The sequence below is a fragment of the Rhyacophila brunnea genome, unplaced genomic scaffold, assembly GCF_057557595.1.
Source record: "Rhyacophila brunnea isolate RB1 unplaced genomic scaffold, BYU_Rbru_1.0 scaffold_24, whole genome shotgun sequence".
NCBI classification, from domain to species: domain Eukaryota; kingdom Metazoa; phylum Arthropoda; class Insecta; order Trichoptera; family Rhyacophilidae; genus Rhyacophila; species Rhyacophila brunnea.
In genome coordinates, this window is record NW_028232904.1 from 1,567,052 (window position 1) to 1,589,125 (window position 22,074).

Sequence of the window (22,074 nt, forward strand, 5' to 3'; positions counted from 1 at the left end):
TAAGCCCAACCAAGTAGGTATTTATCAAAATAATTAAAGTCCACCTATATTTTATCTAAACTGCTCAAGTCCAAAATATTTTTTTTTATAAATGTTGCACCGAACGAATACCTTCAGGACTTCTTTGTAGCCATCGTGGTTATAAGATTCAATTATCTTACAATATCTCACATGCTGCAACCATTTGTATTACAAGATAATAAATAATATAATATAACTACATTTTTCTCAGTTTGACATTCACTGGTATTTTATGACGTTTGATTTGTCAACACAAATTATAACACCTGGTCTACGTTATGTGGTCTTGCCAATTTGATTGTTACTGCAATGCGAGTAAAGGTCATTTTTCTATGAGTTAAAATACTGTTCGCGACGGATAAATTTTTGGAAAAAAAAGACGTCCTCACCCGTTGAAATTCACAAGCCTACTAAGGTTAGAAATGAGAAATTAGAAAAACTATATGGATTAATCGATCAAATGGTCTCTTTTTGTTAATTTTGCAAAATAATTATATATCTAAATTGTCTGAAAATAGGATAAATACATGAAAACGTACGACGTGTTTTGGTAATATAGCGTCACTAATTGTACCGAATTTATAGGGTTTTATTTATTTTTTCATTGTTAATTATTATTTATAGTATTACGGAAATGTTATATTATAATAAAAAAATATTTTTATTGTGCAGTACTTATATATTATTTTGTGAGAAAAAATCATTCAAAATTGGCTGATGTATACTCAAACTAAAATAGCTTTAAAATCTTTATTTTTCTGAAATTAAAAAAAGTACGTGAGTTAATCAATGAAATGTATTGTTTTACCCATTTCTTTCATACAATATATACCTGCAAAACTATTATTAAGTTCAAAAATTCAATGTGGCGTGACAGTCGTTTTGGCCAATTTCGAAAACAGGACCGACTATTTGTCATTTATTTTAAAAATTAAAGCGAATCAGAAAATTTTAATGACACAAAAAGTGTTATTTGAATATTATTTATTAGATTTTAAATAAATAAAGTGTTTATTATGTGTCAATTCGTGTTAAACGTCCTTGCCATTTCCACGATTCTGAGAAGACAGGAAAAAACGGGTCCAATGGCCTTAAACAAATAAATAAATACCTATACCCCAAATGAAATATAGGTAGGTACCTACCTAATAAAAGTTTATAAAAATTTTGCAATTCTATGTTGGAATCGACTTCAAAGAGAACTAAATTAATTGTTAATTAAATTGACGTTTAACGTGGTAAAACTCCATTATAACAATTAATCAAAAGTTTGCATAATTTCTTAGCGTTTTTATTACCTAAAGGTAAAGATGGTTAAACTCATTAATTAGTTTACCTGTAAACTTTAGCTTGGAAACTTTTGTACGACACAATCCGATTTTTTAAACACCAATGCATTATACAATTTGCCATACTTATTGTCTACCTACATACCCTACCTACCATTATTACCATATTTGAAACAAAATATTATATCAAACAGATATTGATAAAAAAAATACGCATGCAAGAGGTAGGCATCAAATTCATAATGATATGTCTCATGGGAACTAATTTTTCTATTATGTATGGAAATTATTATTTTTTCAATGAAATATATTTTTCGATGCGAATGATTGCATAGCAACAGAAAATTCTGACATTTCAGCTATGCCTACGTACATAAATATAATGAAATAGTATGTTTAGGACATTGTTTTAGTGTCAAATTAGTAATAATGTCTACACAAAACGGTCGCAGATAGACAACAAAGCAGTCAGCTGTTAGGAAATATTACCTACTAACGAGCACTTCAGGAAATAACATTGATGTATCATTTTAAACACTTGCCTGTATTTAAAAAATGCTGCGTATTTGATACGGATCGATGCTGAATATTTTCTCGTACGGTTATTTGCGAGATAAACACGGAATATTCAACAAAATGGCACGGGAAAATCACGACCACAGCGGATAGCAAAATGGCAGCTGATTTCTTTGACGTCCGCGCGGACACACAAAACAATAATCAGCTGAAGGGAACTTTATCGCGATCACTCGGAAATAAACGCGTGGAGAATAAACTGTTAATAACAACTCGGTCACATTTTATTAAACGTGATAATATTTTTCGACTGTACGACTCGGAAACGACACAAAACAAAAGAACTGCCTTCTGGAATAAACTGCGAAACAAAAAAAAAACAAACTGTTGTACCAGCAGAGCAGAGAATCGACAGAAACATTACCTTTAAATCAATGATGAGGATGTTTACATTTTTAACTACGTGTGCGATTATTACGTTTATTGTTAATTTCAGCACGTTTCGAAATATATACAACTAGTCACGGTGGAAGAAACGAGTTATTTTCCACGCCGTACGAAGATATTCGATACGTAACACAAAACTAGCTTGAACAGCCATTATGGTAGTCCGCAGTCAGAAGCACGATTCTCGCTACAGATGTTCGGATTTGACAAACATTATTATCAAAAAGTCAACAAACGAATTGAATACACATAACTAATTGAACAAACAATGAGTGCATATTTAAAATCTGTACTTTATTTTAATGTATGCATGTCCGATGATGTAAGTCTGAATAATGACAATGAATAAGAATTACTTCGTCACAATAATTAAAAATAAGCGTCGATTAAAGTATACAAATGATAATTTTATAAATGCTGGTGACGAAAACGTTTTCCTGCGATGATAATCGATATCGTGTGATATGTGGCATTGCACAAAAAAATATGAAAATATTAAAACCAATAATAGGTACCAGTGATATCGCAGACGTGAAGTCTCAATCCGAAAACTTTATGCACTGATTATGGTTTTGCGCGAAGCCACAGAACTGTTGTTTGATTAGAATTTGAAACGAGAGTTTTACCTGAATTGAATTACACAGAACAATAACTTAGTTTATAATTTTTCACCACTAATTTTGTAAATATTCTGGAGAATTATTTTGATAACTCCTCCATAAAGAGGACAACACGCAAACAGGATGACCAACAGCGAATTCAACGAATATTAAGTATATTGTCTATGGTCATTGTCTATAGAATAAGCAGTCATCAAAATTGCCTTTGGCGACCCGTGAAACTGTAAAAACATTATAAAATAAACAAATAGAAATGTTTTATACAGACACTGTGTTTCATTACTTATTTTTATAATACATTCGGCAGCCACGATTAAAACAAATTGCAGACCTACAAACTTTTCTGGAGAATGGCCAAAAATGGAACTACGAACTACCATACTGGGACGCCATATTGAAAAACGTCATTTGAATGTCAGATTTTGCCAGTTACTAGTTTTCGACAGTACCTCTCCAATTTCATTCTTTGTGTTTGTAGTCTGTATGTGCTTTCTTCTAAATTCAGCAACTCTTTATTGTTTTTGGCTATGTAACAATTTTGCGGGAGAATTTGAATTTTAATATTGATAACGTCATACAAAAAATAATAATATTATGTGTGCATATATAATCTAGATTGCAGTAAGTATTTAATTAATATATGTATATATTTGAAGAAATAAATCTGTAAAATACTTGTTCAAATAATAATATTATGTTACAAAATATAATAGGTAGGTACCGAACTTCCAAAAAAATAATAAAAGTCTCAACACATCCATTCAATAAAAAAAAATGAATTTTATTTTACCTACGTGTTTTATGGTAACAAAATGTACATCCTTATTTTAATTAACATTCACAGTATTTATCGTTTTATAATTATACAAAATAAATTTTAATACTTTAATTTATCTAAACAAGCATAGTGTAACATAACAATATTGTGTAAATACTTGGAAATATTTTTCATACCTATAATCCTTTCCTTAACTTAAAGGCACGTCATATTGAATTCAGAAATACCAGATATACAATTTAGGTAGGTTATATAATAATATGATATGTCTTTCCACTGTTCGGGCAGAAGACACTAATTCGAAAAAATGACATATTGAGTTACTACCAAAATGTTCCTAATTTCAAACTTTACCGTCTGGAAACCTTCTTAATAAATAAACAGTCTTTATTTTAAAGTCATCCTTTTTACGAATACTTAATAAACTCACATGATAAACCATTATTTCAAAATTTTTAACAACTTCCAAAGTCAAACTACTCAAAACTAGTATTCTCCAGTTTGTGTGTTCTGCCAGAACAGAGATGTTATGTAAATGCAAAGAGATTGGACTCAATCTCTTTGTGTAAATGTGTGTATTAAAATTATTTTCCAAAATATTTTTATTTTATCAAAATTCTAAACCATTTTTATGTGTGCGCGCTAGTTAGTTATTGTAGATCCAGGGGCCTTATGTTCTAACTTACGAGTTGAAGTCGCCCGGTCGACATGACGTCATATGACATCATTGTGACGTACTACCGGAGTGATAATAGCATTCGAGAAATTAACGCTACTCAAATACTGGCGTTATTTATTGTCCCCATACACAAATAGGTGTTTCAGCATAATAATATCTATGGTGAGCCGTGTGCTTGGGCGGCTCGCCTCGATGCGTGTATTGAGGTTACGTCACAATTACGTCATGTCGTCGGGTGACTTCATGTCACAAGTTATAACATAAGGCCCCATGCCTGCTCCTTAAGAATTACATAATTGTTTTTTATCTACCTATAATATTATAGAAGTAATATTTCACTAAATATTAATTATTAAAATTATTGTAGTTATTACGATATGACTAATTGATTTTATAGATAATATTGATTGCATATATACCTCTCAGTGGCAACGGGTGGAGGTAGGCTGTTAAGATCCGACATAAATAGTCCACAATAAACTTTGTCAGTCATCCGTATTTGTTTTCAATAAACTTTTATAGATGGTGATGGTTAGTTTTTAAAAATAAATTAAACCCCGCACCAAACCATAATACTTTTGTTATATTTTGGGCGATACGACAGAATTGTGCACACTTTTACATTCATACTTATTTATTTTCGTTGGATTAAGAATACATAATTATTACACTTATTGTTGGCTATTTTTTTTAAATTCATTAAGCCCAACCTAAATCAAACCATAATACATAGAAAAATAATATTTTTAATTGCACAATTTTGCTGGGCTTAATTATATTTTATATATAAATTGTAGTCTTATTTCGATGAAAACAAAAACGACTGATAAAGTAAAGACGTGTGCACTATTTATAGATGAGAGTAACAGCCTACCTCCACCCTTCGCCGATGATACCTATTAACTATAATTCTTAAAATTTATTTTAGAGTTTAATATCACAATTAAAAAAAACTCAATACTTTAGCATCATCAAATTCGAATCGAAATATTAACAAACGTATTAACATAAGTCAATGCCGTGGCGTGACTAATAATGCGATTAATAATATCTTCTTATTCACCATTGAATCCTCATCTCCTTCCTCTGCTGGTTAACTTTAAGTGGAAAATATAAGCTCGATGTTGTCCATATTATTATGTTGAAACTTCGGTTCGGATCACATGAACCACGTTGTAACCACTCTTCGATGTTGTCTATATAGACATTTTCAAAGCCTTGTACGTTTGCCATCAGGTCACATATTACATTATTTGAGACAGTGACGTCCCATGGCCATAGGGGTAGGCAGGTGAGAGCCGTCACGGTTTTCAATGAAGCAGACGACGCGGTCGCTTCATTAAACTCTATTGACATCTTAGTTTTAAAAATAATCTAATCTTAAAAAATCCTGCCACATATAATGTAATGGCGGTTTATCGCACAGGCCAATTTTCACAAGTTTGCCTCCAAATCTGTCAGTGCCAGCGCTCGAAATGGAAGATTTTACGAACCGGAGCGCTCGATAATTTTCGGAAAATATTTACATATTTAAATATGTGTTATATAGAAATTCCGAGCTCAGACAGTCAAATGGACTGTCTTTAAACTTGTGGATGCAAGATATGGGCATAATGTTGTCGGTGAAGCTGATGAAAATCGATGCTTACGTTCAGACAAGTTTCGTATTTTAGTACTTTTTAATGATTCATGAACCGCAATGCAATAGGGAGCCTTTTTAATTTTTCCACGAGACAGCGATAATTTCGGGGATTTCACGAACAGAAGCTGCGCTCTGGTGCGTTCCGGATCAATTCGAGCGCTGGCTCAGCGCTACATACATTCACGTAAATAAAACCATCACTATTTTAGAGTAGGGTTTGTGGAAATGATCTATTTTTATGTATGTAAATTTAAATTTGTCTGGTGTATTTGTCTGTTTAAGATAGTCGAAAAAAATAGTAATAATTACAAGATAGAAAGAGCCTTTTATATACAACGTTTTTAAAATTTCTGTTGAATTATTATGATCAATATGCTCAAACGTGTACTTGATATGAAGTAAATAAAAAAACAAACAAACAGACAAATATGGAATACTGAAATGTCATTTTGACATTTCATTTTTATTTCCATAGCAACGCACGTATATATTAATAATTTAGTTGCTAGGACCATCCGCTTAGCAACCAATAATGGTGTCGAAATAACTTTTCATACAAAACAGAATTAACTGAAAATGAATTCAATTCTACTTAAAGATGGCTAAAAGTATTAAAAAATGCATTGGCATCGTGTTCTGATATATTCTAAAAGTTTCAAATATCTAGCTAGTCAGGAAGTTAGTTAAAAATCGATTACAAGATTTATACTGGACAAACAACTACCAGACAAACAAGAATACGAGCTAATAAAAACGTTGTAATAAAATAGGTAAGTATGTACCTAACGAAACGCTATCCTTAGTCTGTTTAGAGGCAGCACTTTGCCTAGGGACGTCACTGATTAGCTTCTATAGAATCCAGTAAACCTAAACGCATATTTTTTTATCATAACTTGTATCACTGGGTTTACTTTGACCAAGATTGAGTGATCAATTTATTGGAGAAGGAGAATAAAGGACTGTGTAGAGTGGAGGGGTCTGCTTGAGGCTAGTAGTGCCAGAGAAGAAGAACTAAAACATAGTATAAAACTATCTACTTACAGAACACTCAAAAGAAGGACAAACGAATACCTTCACAATGTATAATAATATGTACTCTCACTGCTCTGCACTGCAGTGGCGGCTCGACGACTTTCTAGGTGGTGGGGTTTACAAATAATTATTTAATATACATAGGTACCTACCTACTGTCTCATATTATACATTATGTACACATCAAGCTACTTATAATAATATGATTTCATTAATGAGGAAATTATTAATTTCTCTAATGCATACACATCATTTCCAGAACGAAATTTGTACCGCGGCGATGGGTTGAGCCAGAGTGACCCCGGTCATGAAAAAATAAACGCCATAGCTTTCTTAATTTGTACATTCATGGTGTCACCGTGAAATAGGACGTATTTAATTTAATTAATTATTTTAATACCGCGTGATCATAAATACATATACCTATATATTATATAATATAATATTATAATCATTGCTTTATTTATTTGTGTAACAAACGGGGGATGATCCCTACGAACCTTTAGGTAGAGCCGCGCCTTTATGCTCGTATCTGGTATCACTCGCTAATTAAACGTTTTATCAAATAGAAAAATCGAAGGTTGATTATTCAGATTGTTATAGTCGTGCTGATCTTTTGAGAGCATCTTGGAAATAGTCTCCGAAGAAGCCGGATGACATTCAGTATTAATCATCGATCCGTCGCCATGTTTAAAGTATGAATTATCATCAAATATATCCTCGATAACGTTGCTCGCAGGAGATGACAGTTTCAATTCTCGAAGTTTTTCAGAAGGCGACGGCAGATTGTCGTCATCCACGGCGATGTGCTGGGGTGATATCATCGAATACAGATCGCCGGCTGGATAACTGTCAGAATTCGGCAGGTCCATTTTCATCATTGACTCCTTGACAATTTCGTCGATTATATTTTTCTCGTCGGCATTACTGTGGCACTTGTCCAAGTCTTGGGTGCTGCAAATTGCTGGCCTCGTGGCTGTTTCCATAAAGTCTTTACAGCCAATTTTATCTGTTTGAATATTATTGTTATATTGAAGTAACTCGTCTGATAGATTATTATGGCCCTGTTGTATGACATGAACGATATTGTTAGAAAATACGTCTTCGAATGCTCGTATGACATCACTCGTGGATGCACTTATTGTCTGTTCGCTGCTATGCTCGGCAATTTCTTTTGTTTTATTGTCAAAGTAGGGAGAATTGATTCTTTCGTCAAATGTTTCAGTTTTGTTTTTGATCAGCTTTTGCACTAAATCGCCTGATTGGCGTACAACCATTCCTGGGGGTTGGGCTGTGCACTTGTGTGTCCGTTGTGAAACCTGAAATATTTTTAAATTGTTATTGATGTAAAAATAATGAATAGGTATACATATCGTAGTATATTCTTGGGTTTCCACCGTGTCTCCTTCTTCCTTCTTTACTCGTCGTTTCGGGCTCGTTGCAGAGGCCATTATCAAGAGATGATATGTTTTATGATGAAAATGTAGTGTAGGTATGTGAATGTAAACGTTAAGAGCAAACGTTGCTCAGAGTAATCTGTCAATCGTTACGACCAAGGATACCGGCTCGAATATTGGATTTTGCTGATAGGGCCGGAAGCCATGACGTTTTTAACCGTAATCCATCATCCCTATTAATATTTTCAGGGTTTCTATGGATTTTCTTTCTATGACATTCTTAGAGCAACGTTTACATTCACATACCTACACTACATTTTCATCTCTTTATAATGGCCTCTGCAACGAGCCCGAAACGTCGAGCAAAGAAGGAAAAAGGAGACATGGTGGAAACCCAAGAATATACTACGATAAAAAACAACCGTGAAAGCCTCAAAACATTATATAGGTATACATAATTCAAGAATGAAAACCTAACCTAAATTAAGAAATAATTTAGCTTATCGGCTATTTTTTAAATTTGTTTCCCGCTGGCTTCCTGTAAAGTTTAAACCAAAAAGAACCGTGTTTTATTTAGACATGAATTGTATGTCAGTAGTACGACTATATCTACGACCCGAAGAGGTTGAATGGTCTTCACGATACAACATTTCATGGTGAAGTGTCATACGGCGAACTGCATACGTACAAGTTTCCGGACACGAGAACATTGAAGCGCCTAGTTTCAAAAGTCCCTAAAACGATTTTAGTTAGTTCTGAGAAAAATGAGAAAAACTATTTTAGGTTGTTTTGAAAAAATGAGATAAAATCATATCTATTAAATCTGTGAACTTTATTTATTTATTTTTTAATTCGATACATTCTAAGGAGTATTTTAGCTTTCCATTTTAGGGGTATTTGAAAAGCACACCCAACCATTTTAGCACGTTTTGAAAATTACCCTAATTTTTGATCACAGGTATTGACGGTTTTTGACGTTTTTTAAAGTTCAATCTTTAGACATCATATAGGTAACAAAAATATCCATTTAAATACATATCTAACTCAAAAATTTTCAAAAACCGTTTAAGGGGCTTTTGAAACTAGGCGCTTGAAATATGTGCATGACAAAAATTAAATGAAAATGCTATTTCTCATAATACCTACGTAGATAGGTACAGCGACACTTTTGTGATTGGCGTCGTCTTTTATTTTATGTTTTCGAATGTTAAAAATGTACTTACACACATTTTGGCTACTTACTAAATTCGACAAAATAAACTTTTGAATTGCAAATTATTTTAACAAAGCTGCAGATTTGCGCCCACATCTGAAATACGTGCGGGATGGGTATCATTCCTCTTCCGCTCCTGCTCAAGGCGTAGTTCTAATGATAATGATGTAATTATATGCAAGTAGAATCGGCTAGTATCTAAAGACTGGTGACAAGGAGTATCAATTTTAATTTATTTTCCATACCTTATATCGAAAGCTTTTATCGCATGCAGTGCACTTGTAGGGCATCACTCCTGTATGAATTCTTCTGTGGACTAAATATGAAACTCGTTGACGAAAACACTTCCCTAAAAACAAAAGAAAAAGTAAAAAATAAACATAGTTAGGTTTTTCATATCAAAATAATATGGCGAATAAATTGGCTACATTTTTTATTGGATGAAACAAAACAACATGAGGTCAGCAGAGACGAATTTGGAAGCGACCTCCCTAGGTAACTGGTAAAGTATCATAGGCATGGCCCTCACAAAGGGGGGCTGCGTGGCGTGGCGAGTCGACCAGATAAGTGATATAAACACACATCACAAATAAAATTCTCTCTAATAGTAAAAAAAGTCGCCTGCGGGGCTATTTTTTTCAATAATGTTTTATTTAAAATTACGTGGTTCTACGATACAATTTTTAAATGTGTATCGTAACCCGACAACTCCATAATTCTAGGGCTCGAAATGGACCGGAACGCACCGGAGCGCCGTTCCTGTTCGTGAAATCGGTAAAATTATCGCTCCGTCTCATGGAATAAATAATTTGACCGACTGAGCTGGATAGGCCATATAATAAAAAATTTAACACACTTATTTTTATGAAAAAAAACACATGAACTTTGATAACTTTATTATGTAAAAATCTTCAGAAAACTGTCGAGCGCTCCGGTTCGTAAATTTTTCCATTTCGAGCGCTGCATAATTCAAATAGATTTATTAAAATATACAAAAAACACTAAATAATATACACATTAACTTTACTGCGTACACGATTTGGAAAACGCTAGTGTAGAGCTGTAGAGTATCACACTGCCTTTATCTTTAGCGATATCGCACATCGAATAAAATTATAAAAACATTAAAGCTGGACAGACAGCAAAAAAGCAAGAGCCTTTAAAACATTCTGTAAAATGCCGTTTTAAGACTGTTTTTCTGTATGACAGTGGGACATATTAGGGTTCAGACACACGACACTGCGGTTTGCGTGCGTTGACGCAGGTCGTATTTGATTCTAAATGCATCCGATTAGAATCATGTAAGACCTACGTCGACACAAGCTAACTCCAGTATCATGTGTTTGAGTCCTTAAAAGTAATATTATCATTTATTTCCAGCATGTATCATTTCATCATCAACCGGAGTCGATCCACTGCTGAAAGAAGTCCTCCCCTATCTCCATACTCTTCTCGTTCCCTAGTTCTGCGCTGTCACGACGTATATCCACCGAATTTTATGAGTTCGTCTATCCAGCGGGTTTCAGAGAGTCGCTGTGGTCGTTTAGTGTTCCTTAGGTACCACTGTATGATGGCATTTGTCCAGTCATCAAGCAATATGTCCAGTTTATTGCCATTTTATTTGGTTTGCCACAAGACCTGAACAAAAACGATGCATAAGTGCGAGTGAGAAAGTATTCGGCACCCTTATAATCTCTGCGACACGCGCTAGAGTAAGATAAAAGGTTAACAGATGTGAGAGATGGTTTGCTACGGTGTCGCCGCCAAATCTTACTTTATTGCTTAACTAAGCGTTGATAACCGTGTTGCTAAAATTGCTATTTTTGTGTTAAACATAAAGTCAGTGGTAAATATTTTTAGTTAATTAAGTAGAAAAGATGGTTCTGTGTGTTGTATTAAAATGTGGTAGCCGTACTGATAAGCAAGAAGATGGTATTACGTTTCATAGGTAAGTTGATACATGTTCGTGATAATTTATTTGTATATTATTATGTATTTTAACATCAATTGACCTAGTGTTTCTTTAAAATAACTTAAATTATCGACATCTTTACCTAATGGTTGCATTTTGACCGCTTAAAAATACCATATAACGTAAAAAAATATATTTTAATTCTGAGCGTCTAGTGCGAGCACTTTGGGCGAGCACTAGCGAAATGGTCTATGGTCTCAAACATTTGTGTACGAATGCGTTCGCTCGCCACAAACCAAACGCACGGCACGCAGCTTCATTTAGCAATGCAATGGGTGTCGTCGAGATGTATCTATAGTCTAAGGTTAGCCACCTATATCGTTATAAATTCATGTAATATTATTGCAGATTTGTGGCTGGATTAAATATGGGAAATCTTAGCTAATAAGGCACATATACCTAGGGATGTAATATCAAAAGAAAAACGATCGATACCTTAGACTATAGATACATCTAGACGCCACCCGTTGCATTGCTAAATGAAGCCGCGTGCCTTGCGTTTGGTTTGTGGGCGAGCGAACGCATTCGTCTACAAATGTTCGAGACCATAGACCATTTCGCTAGTGCTCGCCCAAAGTGCTCGCACTAGACGCTCAGAATTAAAATATAATTTTCTATTTTTTTACATTATATAGTATTTTTAAGCGGTCAAAATGCAACCATTAGGTAAAGATATCCATAATTTAAGTTATTTTAAAGAAACACTAGGTCACTGATATTAAAATATATAATAAAATACAAATAAATTATCACGAACATGTATCAACTTACCTATGAAACGTAATACCATCTTCTTGCTTATCAGTACGGCTACCACATTTTAAGACAGCACACAGGACCATCTTTTCTACTTAATTAACTAAAAATATTTACCATTGACTTTATGTTTAACACAAAAAATATCAATTTTAGCAACTCGAGCTCGCAAGTTATCGACGCTATGTGAAGCGTTTCGCCCCGATTTGATGGCGATAGTTTTGGAAACTAGCTCACAGATATGTAGACCTTTTATCTTACTCTAGCGCGTGTCGCAGAGATTGTAAGGGTGCCGAATACTTTCTCACTCGCACTCATGCATCGTTTTTGTTCAGGCCTTGATCGATACATCTTTGACGTCCCAAATCAGTATTCTTCAACCGGTGGTCCGCGGACGGGCGCCGGTCCGCAAGAATTTATTACTGGTCCGCAAAAGCTTTCACCATGCTATCAACCGACTATATCGCTACACGATTCGGGGAATTCGCACTAGATGAAATGCTGGGAGAATTTTTGAATGCTCCTGATATTAACCACGAAGTCATAATTCAACATCATATTATTAGCTTCAATCACGTTTAATTAGCTTTACGTTAAAAATACATGCGTTTTTGGTGTCTTTTAGGCGTTTTTTTAACATGAAAAACCGGCCTAAAAAAACTCCAAAAATGTATGTATTTTTAACGTGAAAAACGTGCGTTTTTGGTGTCCTTTTAGACAGCTAATGCTGAAACTATATAGCTGAAAACTTTAATAAATATTTCTCTGAAAAGTTATAAAGCTATCAGATTATTGGACATTCTTTCGACTTCTAAATTATGTGAAAAGATTTTGTTATCTGTCAGTACTAAAAACCAAAAAAAAAATAGAATGGATGTTACTGCAGCGCTTCGCCTTTCAGAAACAATGGTGCAACCACCTTTATAATTTCTTTTACAAAGAAGCAGCAGTGGATGTGGCACTAACCAAAAGTTGTAATTTTATAACATAAGATTTTAAATATAATTCTATCTATAACGATTATTATTTCTGGCCAATACCGGTCCGCGAAATATTTCTCCTGCATTCGCGGGCCGCGGGTGTTAAAAGGTTGAAGAACACTGTTCTAAATCTAAATGACTTCCATTCAATTTTAATTTCAATTCAATTTTAATTTATTTTACATATTGTGGACATTACAAATTATAAGTTTAAGACGTTCACAACATGACATTTAGAAACAAATAAATATTATTAAAAAAGTATTATGTAATATTGTAATTATGCAATATTAAGTTATTATATAGTATAAATGTGTAAATACAAAAAATATGAAGTATATAGGTACAAGGAAGTACACCGGATGAGTTAAGCAGACCCTATTTTAAGAATTTATAAAATAACGTCCACCTATACTCATTCTCACGTAGATGGAATATATCAACATCCGAAGCAATTTGGTTGAACAGAGTTATTGCTCTCCCAATTGGCATCACCAATGGCAGGTTAGTTCTGCTCCTCGGGAGAACAAACAACTGATGCTCCCGATTTCTAAGATAGTTATCAGGGACACACAAGTCAATATTACCAAGAATGGCAGAGTTCTCATTCACATCACGTAGTAGTCGAAAAAAATACGTGGCCAAATATTGATATCTTCTAGCACTTAAACTACAGTATGTAAGCATACTTATGCTATAATAATGTTGTTAACCTCACCGCACGATTCACATGAGAACGGCTTCTCCCCGGTATGGATTCGCTGATGATTATGAAGAGTGGATAACTCCTTGAAAGATCTTCCACATTGCCCACACGAGTGCGGCTTGTCGTCATTATGGTACAGAAGATGCTTGTGGTAGGATTGCTGGAATGTAAAAGTTTTGCTGCACTGGTTGCAGGAATATGGCATTTCTCCTGAAAATGTGAAAAATCATATTAATATTAATTAGGTTAACACGTCAAATTATTTTATATTAAGCCCTAGTTTGACAACTTTAGCTAATCGCGGAACTTCCCTCCATCGGCTCGGAGTCGTATTAACCTAGCCACCTAGTTTTATTTTTTTGTAAAAACTGTACTTTCTCTTTACAATTAGTAGGTAGGGATTCCAATCCCGGGATCCCGAATCCCGGGATCCCAGGATCCCGAGCTATTTTCGATACCTATGAATCCCGGGATTGATAAACATAATCCCGGGATTTCGGGATTGATTTTTTTATCATTTTTTATGGAAAATAAAATAAAAGCGAAAATATAACAGAAAAAATACTTTTAATAAAAAATAACTACATTAGAAATAAACTGAGTATGAATGAAGTTTGATTTATACCCATGTGTAGGTTGCCGATTCATTTTATTTTTTCACATAAATTATAAAAATGAGAAAGATTGGAAAAAAACAATGCTTCGCACTTTTAACAAAGTAATTCCGCCATGATATCATACGTTTTACGGCAGTTCATATTTGGCTGACTAATTAGATTTATGAAGCGGAAAGGCCATAAGCACGCCAAGATTATTTGCTTTACTATTTTAAATCTCGCTAATCCATTCATTATGTCTTTACTATCAGAAACAGCAATCTCATATTAAATTCACATTATTATTTATATTACAATATTATTTACTCCATTAAACTTGTGTATTTCCAAGATTGAACGTATACAATATTAACAATAAATGTCTTAAATAGTATAAATTATACTAGATTTATTTTTGACCGATTTTATCAATGTTATTTGTAAATATTAAAATTTTATATTAACAATGGAAAAAAATGCCAATCCCGGGACCAGTCCCGGGATCCCGGGATTGTCAAATTGTAATCCCGAAATCCCGGGATCAGAATTTTGGCTCGGGATTGGATTCCCTATTAGTAGGTACTTATCCAACAATATTGGGTGTTCAAATTTATTTTACATTACTTAGATATTTATTTTAAATCCATAATCATATCTGAAAAGGGCAGCGGCGAGTTTCTTTGACGCATATGATGCAATCGATTCGTCAGAAAATTTTAATCTTACTTCATATTCGGTCCTGAGAGGATCATAATATGGGCCTCCACAGATTAGAGGTTGTATTAACAGATTTTTCGTGAAATGGATGTTAGCCACTTGCTCAGTCTATTGAGAATACATATTATTAGGTGGTGTTAGTTAGTTTTTTTAATATCATTAAGCCCTGCCTAAATCAAACCGCAATATATAAAAAGTTCTCAACTTCGCAATATATTAATTCTTCTATACCTATATGATGTATGATTTTAATGGCATAATTTTAGATATTTTATAGATAGACGAATATTTTTTGCCTATTATCTATTATTGCTTGGTTTTTTGTTCGACCATGTCCGATCCTAATATAATCATATGGGCCTCCACAGAGTAGAGGTTTGTATTAACAGATTTTGTTTTTTACGAGAAATGGATGTCAGCCATTTTCTCAACCTATTAGGTCCATACCCTGACTCACACACAAATTGAAAAACAATATGTGTACTTGCCAGACCCAGGATTCGAACCTGGGACCCACGGCGTTATAATCCAACGCTTAAGCCGCGCGGCCACCGTGGGCGTAATATAGCTTGGTTTACGTAGGGTTTAATTGAATTTTAAAATCTAACGAAAACTATCTGAAAATTGTAGGCGGTTCAATGATAACAAATATGTATGACTAACAAAGTTGTGTGCACCATTTATGTCGGATCTTAACAGTCTACCTCTCCATTCTTTCACCACTGCTATATTATTATCATACCTTCACCAATTTTAACGGTTAACATAATATGTAAAGAAATGGACACTGGAATGGAATGGATGTATTTCAATGACTGCTAGCTTTAATTGATTTCTAAAAACTTACCAACACCATCTGTAAATTGTAGACGTTCAATGAAAACAAATACCTGACGGAGTATATTGTGAACTATTTATGTCTGATCTTAACAGCCTACCTCCACCCTTCGCCACTGGTGGTTACCCAATATGTGGATATACTGTTATCAGTGACTGATGTTTTGAGATGACGCGAATAAAGAACATTATGTTAACTCAATATTGTAAAGTTATCAGTTCCATAGAGAGATATGTCTAATTATTTTCAGTATTCATACAGAGTTGCCAGCTCCATAGAGGGTTATGTCCGATTATTGCTCAAAACTATTAAAATCATTATGATAATTTGTATAAACAACTTGAACCCTAAAACTACCTACTATTCATTACATGGCCCCCACAAAGGGGTGGCTGATAGGGCTCTAGCCTGGGGGCCCGTGCCCAGGAAGAGCCCGACGTGGCGAATCGACCAATCACAAATTCTCTCTAATAGTAACAAAAAGTCGCCTTCGGCGCTATTTATCTTGAATATTAGTGTTATTTAAAATTATGTGGTTGTACGATACAATTTTTGATTGTGTATTGATACTCGACAACTCCATAATTCAAAAAATAATGAATTTAAATATACAAAAAACACTAAATATAGGTACACATTAATTTTACCGCGTACACCATTTGGAAAACTGTACTGCAGAGCGTCACACTGCCTTTATCTTTAGCGATAGGTAGGGGGCCCGTCAAAGATACTAGCTTGGGGGCCCGCTTCAGGATGTGGCGGCCATGATTCATTACATATTTCACTAAAGTGATAATAAATAATAAACTGTCACTTTTCTACAAGTTAGTTTAGGTGAGTCAAAACTTTGATCAGCCATTACTCAAAACTACTAATTCCTAGTTGTCCCACTATGGTACTGAGCCATCGATATATACTTAATTATGCTATATATTTTTGCTATAAAATATTTGTATTTTAAAGAGATTGTTATGTCTATATTTTATTGGAGGATACTTCTGTTTTTTCATATATGTATTTCACGAATACCGGTATTCAATTGGAAATACCGAAATACCAGTATAGTATTTTCACACGGTATTGCAATCCCGGACAACTCTGACAACAAAAAATATTGGAAAAAAATCTATACCAGTGCTCGAAATAGAAAATCTTACGAACCGGAGCGCTGAATAATCATTCAAAAATATCAAATTATGTTAAATATTTTTCGGATATCATAAGGGCCATATGCCTAATAATCAGGGTTTCGTTTAAACTTGAAGGGGCTCTGCGCTAATACACATTACCCCCGCCCCAATACAACATTAAAATATAGTTTTTTTTTAAATGGGTACCTACTCATTTTTGCAAATCACTTATTTTTCGTCAATTTTCTTAGAATTGGGCTCTTATCTTCAATATTCTAGAAGCTCGTACATTTGTGTATTCATTCGCTGCAAGGTTCTTTTCTGATTTCAAATTATTTTTCAGGTACCGGAGACCTACTAATTTAAGGTCCTGGACCTGTAGCCCCTTTATTCCTTTTTGTAAACACATCTGAAGTCCGAACAGCCTATATTATATTATAGACTATGTAGGACTAATCATTAATAAATAATATCTTACACATTTTGTCAGCACCGCAGGCGAATTTTTTTTCTCACGAATCAGTTCTTACAACTTTAAAAACTACATACCTTCATACAATATTATCTCAATAACATGAAACGGAACGCAATTTTCAAAGAAGCCATGAGCCGGATCGATATCTTTTAGAATTTCACGAACAGGAACGGCGCTCCGGTACGTTCCGGTCTATTTCGAGCCCTGAATTCTATACAAAAACTTTTGTACCTACCCGTGTGTAATCGTTTGTGCTTCTTCAAAAAATATTTCGTTGTAAACAGCTTCCGGCAAATGTCGCACTCCCACTGTTTGTTGCTAAGAGGATTTTGCTGTTCCGAAAAATCTCCATGCGTAGGGGACTGTTTCAAATCGACATTACTAACACTTGGCGAAGGATTCGTATTAATCACCAAACACATCTCTTCATTATTAATTCTAATTTCACTATTGATTTCTTCATTATTTATTGTATTTTCATCTGGTTTGGGTAATATTGAGGGAACTATTCCAAAATGCACCATCCGAAGATGGACCATAAGAGAACCACGCATTTTGAATTCCTTTGAACAAAGATGACAAGGGTATTTCGTAATCTCATCCAGATTGTCCACTCCTGGGAGATTATGTATAAGTTTTTTATGCATTTCCAACATGTTTCTTCCTAAAAAATAAAAGCCACAAATATCACATTTCTCCGAAAGATTCTGCATAGTATTCTTATAGTTGATGCTGTTCTTTGATTCATTACCATTACAAATGGCGTCGATGTTTTCGTTTTGAACTTCGTTTGATATTTTATTTGGAATTCTTACAAATGGCAATGTGCTTGCGTTATAAATAGGAAGCTCTAAACACAAATCGATGTGTTTATTTGAAATAGCAGGTGATTCATTTTTCGCCTTTAGTTTGGCGATTTTGTTTGGCCGCTTCGCCAAATTTACAGCGGTATTTGAAGGTTCCACAGATGTAACAACATTTTTTTTTGAATCTGTATGACTGTCGATATCTTCGTTATGTTGTAAAATTCCGTTGATTTTATTATCAAATTTATCGACTTCTCGGTGGCTAAATAAATGGATTGTAAATTTATCCAATCCCATGAAGACATTGCTGCAGATTGGGCATGTTAAGTTTTCCGTGGCAGCCTTTATCAAGCCGATACGTAATTTTTCTAAATTGCCAAAGTGAGGTTGACAGCACAGAGGACACGGAAGCAAAGAGGCGCACATTTTCACGAAAATAATCAACAATGGTCACGTAGTTGAGTAACTGATTCCACAAAGTATTTTAAATGTGTTTTTAGGGAACTGGAAACCACTGGGTTATAATACTTTAGTGCGCGTATATGCAATGCACATCTTGTACAAATATTATTATGAAATATATTAAAATTGACTTCACCATGAGATTTAAAGAAAACTCAAACATTGAGAAATCCCAAAATAGATTCTCTAAAATAAACTGAGTATATCTACCATCGTAGCAAAGTTTGAATCACTGTCCCGCGCGAGATTCAAGTTTCAATGCGGTACAATCATGCACCTTTTCGATGCCTAAGAAAAATATTATTGGCTAGTGTGTTTGTTTTATTTTTTTCAATTTTTTCTACTCATAATATACTAATATACATTATACTATACTAATATTAATTCCCAATGTGATACAAGATCTTCATTTTTAAAATAAACACAATCGTTCTAATAATGTTGCCCTTAATCCACATTTCAATAACAATAATTATTGATAAAAACGATTAAACCAAAGAGATTGAAGGTGTAAAGTAAAATAAAAATATAAAAAAGACTTTCAACTCGTTCTGTTTTTTAATAAGAGATACGTCTAATGAATTTATCGATGGGTTTTTTAAAGCTTCAAAATGACTTAAAAATAGCACATAGCTGAAGCAAAAATGTTGAAAGTTCAATCTCTTTCCGGTCTATAAAAAATATTAATGCGAATATACAAAAACTCTACTGTTATGCCGGCGCTCCATTGGCACGCAAGTCAGACGATTTACAGTCTTCGGACTTTTTTTTCGCGTGGAGCACCCCAGGTCTGCGGACTTTTTAATCCGCAGACCAGGCTCGTTGGATTTCAAACATGTTTGATATTTTACTCGCCGAGCCGCTGAAATTCGTACGTTCACCACGCTTTACCGTCACATTATTTATATCTATGCCGACGAACGACAGCGCCATATATTAGTCTATGAGCGCCATCATTATTTACTGTCATCCAAAGTGTTCGGACATCGAAAACAACAATGGTAGATCTACGAGTGCATTCGAAAAGTTTCTTGGAAGATTTTATTAGTTGTTTTAAAGACAACCCGTCGTTGTGGAAGACGACAAGAATCGTGATGCCAAGTCCTTGGCGTATGCGGAACTTTTGGAAATATTAATCAAGGTGGAGCCGCAGGCAACGGTCAACGATGTCAAAAAGAAAATACAGACATTGAGGTCGGGTTACAGAAAGGAGAGAAATAAAGTAAGGACATCATATCGAAGCGGAGCCGGCACAGACGCAGTATATCTACCCAAACTGTGGTACTATAAAAATTTGGAGTTCTTGAACGACCAAATGGAAGGTACGTGGGAATGCTTTAAAGCTATTTATTATTCACGTGCAGATTATGAAATTGTCGTAGCTAGCTCTGAAAGTGACATCGCATTAGATTAGCTACTATTAAGCAATTAAAACATACAGCTATGAATCATTTCTAGTCACAATAAAATTACTTATTCTTTGCTGAGGTAGGTAATAAATAATAATAATATATAGGTACGAGGGAATGCTTTAAAGCTATTTATTATACACGTGCAGACTATGACATTGTCGTAGCTCTGAAAGTGACATCGCATTAGATTAGCAACTATTAAGCAATTAAAACATACAGCTATGAATCATTTCTAGTCACAATAAAATTACTTATTCTTTGCTGAGGTAGGTAAGAAATAATAATATATAGGTACGATCATGGCGGTGGAAGCGCGGCTTAAGCGTTGGCTTATTGAGTCGTGGTTGGGTCCCAGGTTCAAATCCTGGGTCTGACAAGTACACATTGAATTTCAATTTGTGTATGAGTCAGAGTATGGACCTAATATGTTGAGCAAGTGGCTGACATCCATTTCTCGTAAAAACAAAATCTGTCAATACAAACTTCCACTCCGTGGAGGTCCATATTATGATCGGACATGGTCGAAAGAAGAAGAAAAGAAATAATCATGAAATCAAAAATCGCTCGAGTTAGGTTCCTTCAGAGACAATCAATAAATCGTCAATCATCAATCAAAATTAATGGTACAGTTTGGTTATGAGGAATACAGCGGAAAACACATTTTGAAAATACCTGATATACTGGATTACACCAATTATACCAATATAAATAATCATATCAATATTAACCGTATGAAGGAATGGGTACTTAGGGGAGAGATAATAAAAAACAAGTTTGAGTATTATGTTGTATTTTAACAATTTACATTTTGTTTTACAGAATCGAGCTCAATATCCAGCATGGTGGACGATTTGGAAAACATGTCTCCTGATGAGAGTTACTCCAACTCGTTAAACAACGAAGATTGTATTGAGGTAAAACATTTTAACTAAACTGTTACATTGGTTTAATTTATCTATTGCTTATCATACTTTCTTGCCATGTGACAGCCCCGGTAGTATTAAAATATTTTTCAAAATCTCCTCGCGCTTTCTTAGCATTGGCAGTCGAGTTCCGATTAGTCGTTGCTTCCAAAGGCGCTAAGGTGTCCTGTAACCTCAGTCCGAGCTCTATTAAACCTGTCTCAGGATTTTCCCTATCAAGTTCATGAGAAGGAGTATAAGAATGTGTTGATTTGCGACGAAGAAAGTTGTGCAGCACACAGCAAGCTAATACAACTGTATTGATATTTTCAATTTTCATGTTTATTGGAGCTTGAAAAATGCGGAATCTAGCAGCTAAAATGCCAAAAACATTTTCTATAATTCGCCTGGCTCTGCATGTCCGATAATTATATATTATTTTACTGTGATTTAATTGCCTTTGTGAATACGGCTTTAAGAAATCGTTACGTAATGCAAAGGCTTCATCGCCAATGGCAGTGCATCAGAATTAGCAGTAGGTTTTTTTTGTGCAGGTATTTTTAATCTGCCTTCGTCTAAACGTTTGAAATAAATAGATTTTCTCAGTACGCCTCCATCAGAAATACGTCCATTTGTTCCAACATCAACATAAATAAATTCATAATTAGCATTTGCAATCGCCATCAAA

General features: G+C 34.3%; 2 protein-coding genes across 3 annotated transcripts in view; both read right to left on the bottom strand.

Moving 5' to 3' along the window:
- ctrip (E3 ubiquitin-protein ligase ctrip) overlaps nt 1-3,037 on the bottom strand; it is a 94,962-nt gene extending 91,925 nt beyond the window's left edge. For both annotated transcript variants that reach the window (XM_085951403.1, XM_085951402.1), the window contains exon 1: nt 2,789-3,037. The gene's annotated coding sequence lies outside the window, so the exon portion shown is untranslated. The remainder of the gene's footprint in view (nt 1-2,788) is intronic.
- Nucleotides 3,038-7,460: 4,423 nt separating this feature from the next.
- Nucleotides 7,461-18,769, bottom strand: LOC147068872 (uncharacterized). Its single transcript, XM_085951148.1, has 4 exons — nt 18,040-18,769; nt 14,061-14,258; nt 9,880-9,983; nt 7,461-8,343 (listed from the first exon to the last, which is right to left on the bottom strand). Exons 1-4 carry the CDS (start codon nt 18,515-18,517, stop codon nt 7,570-7,572), a joined length of 1,554 nt encoding a protein of 517 aa, XP_085807274.1. The 5' UTR covers nt 18,518-18,769; the 3' UTR covers nt 7,461-7,569.
- Between the last annotated feature and the right edge of the window lie 3,305 nt (nt 18,770-22,074).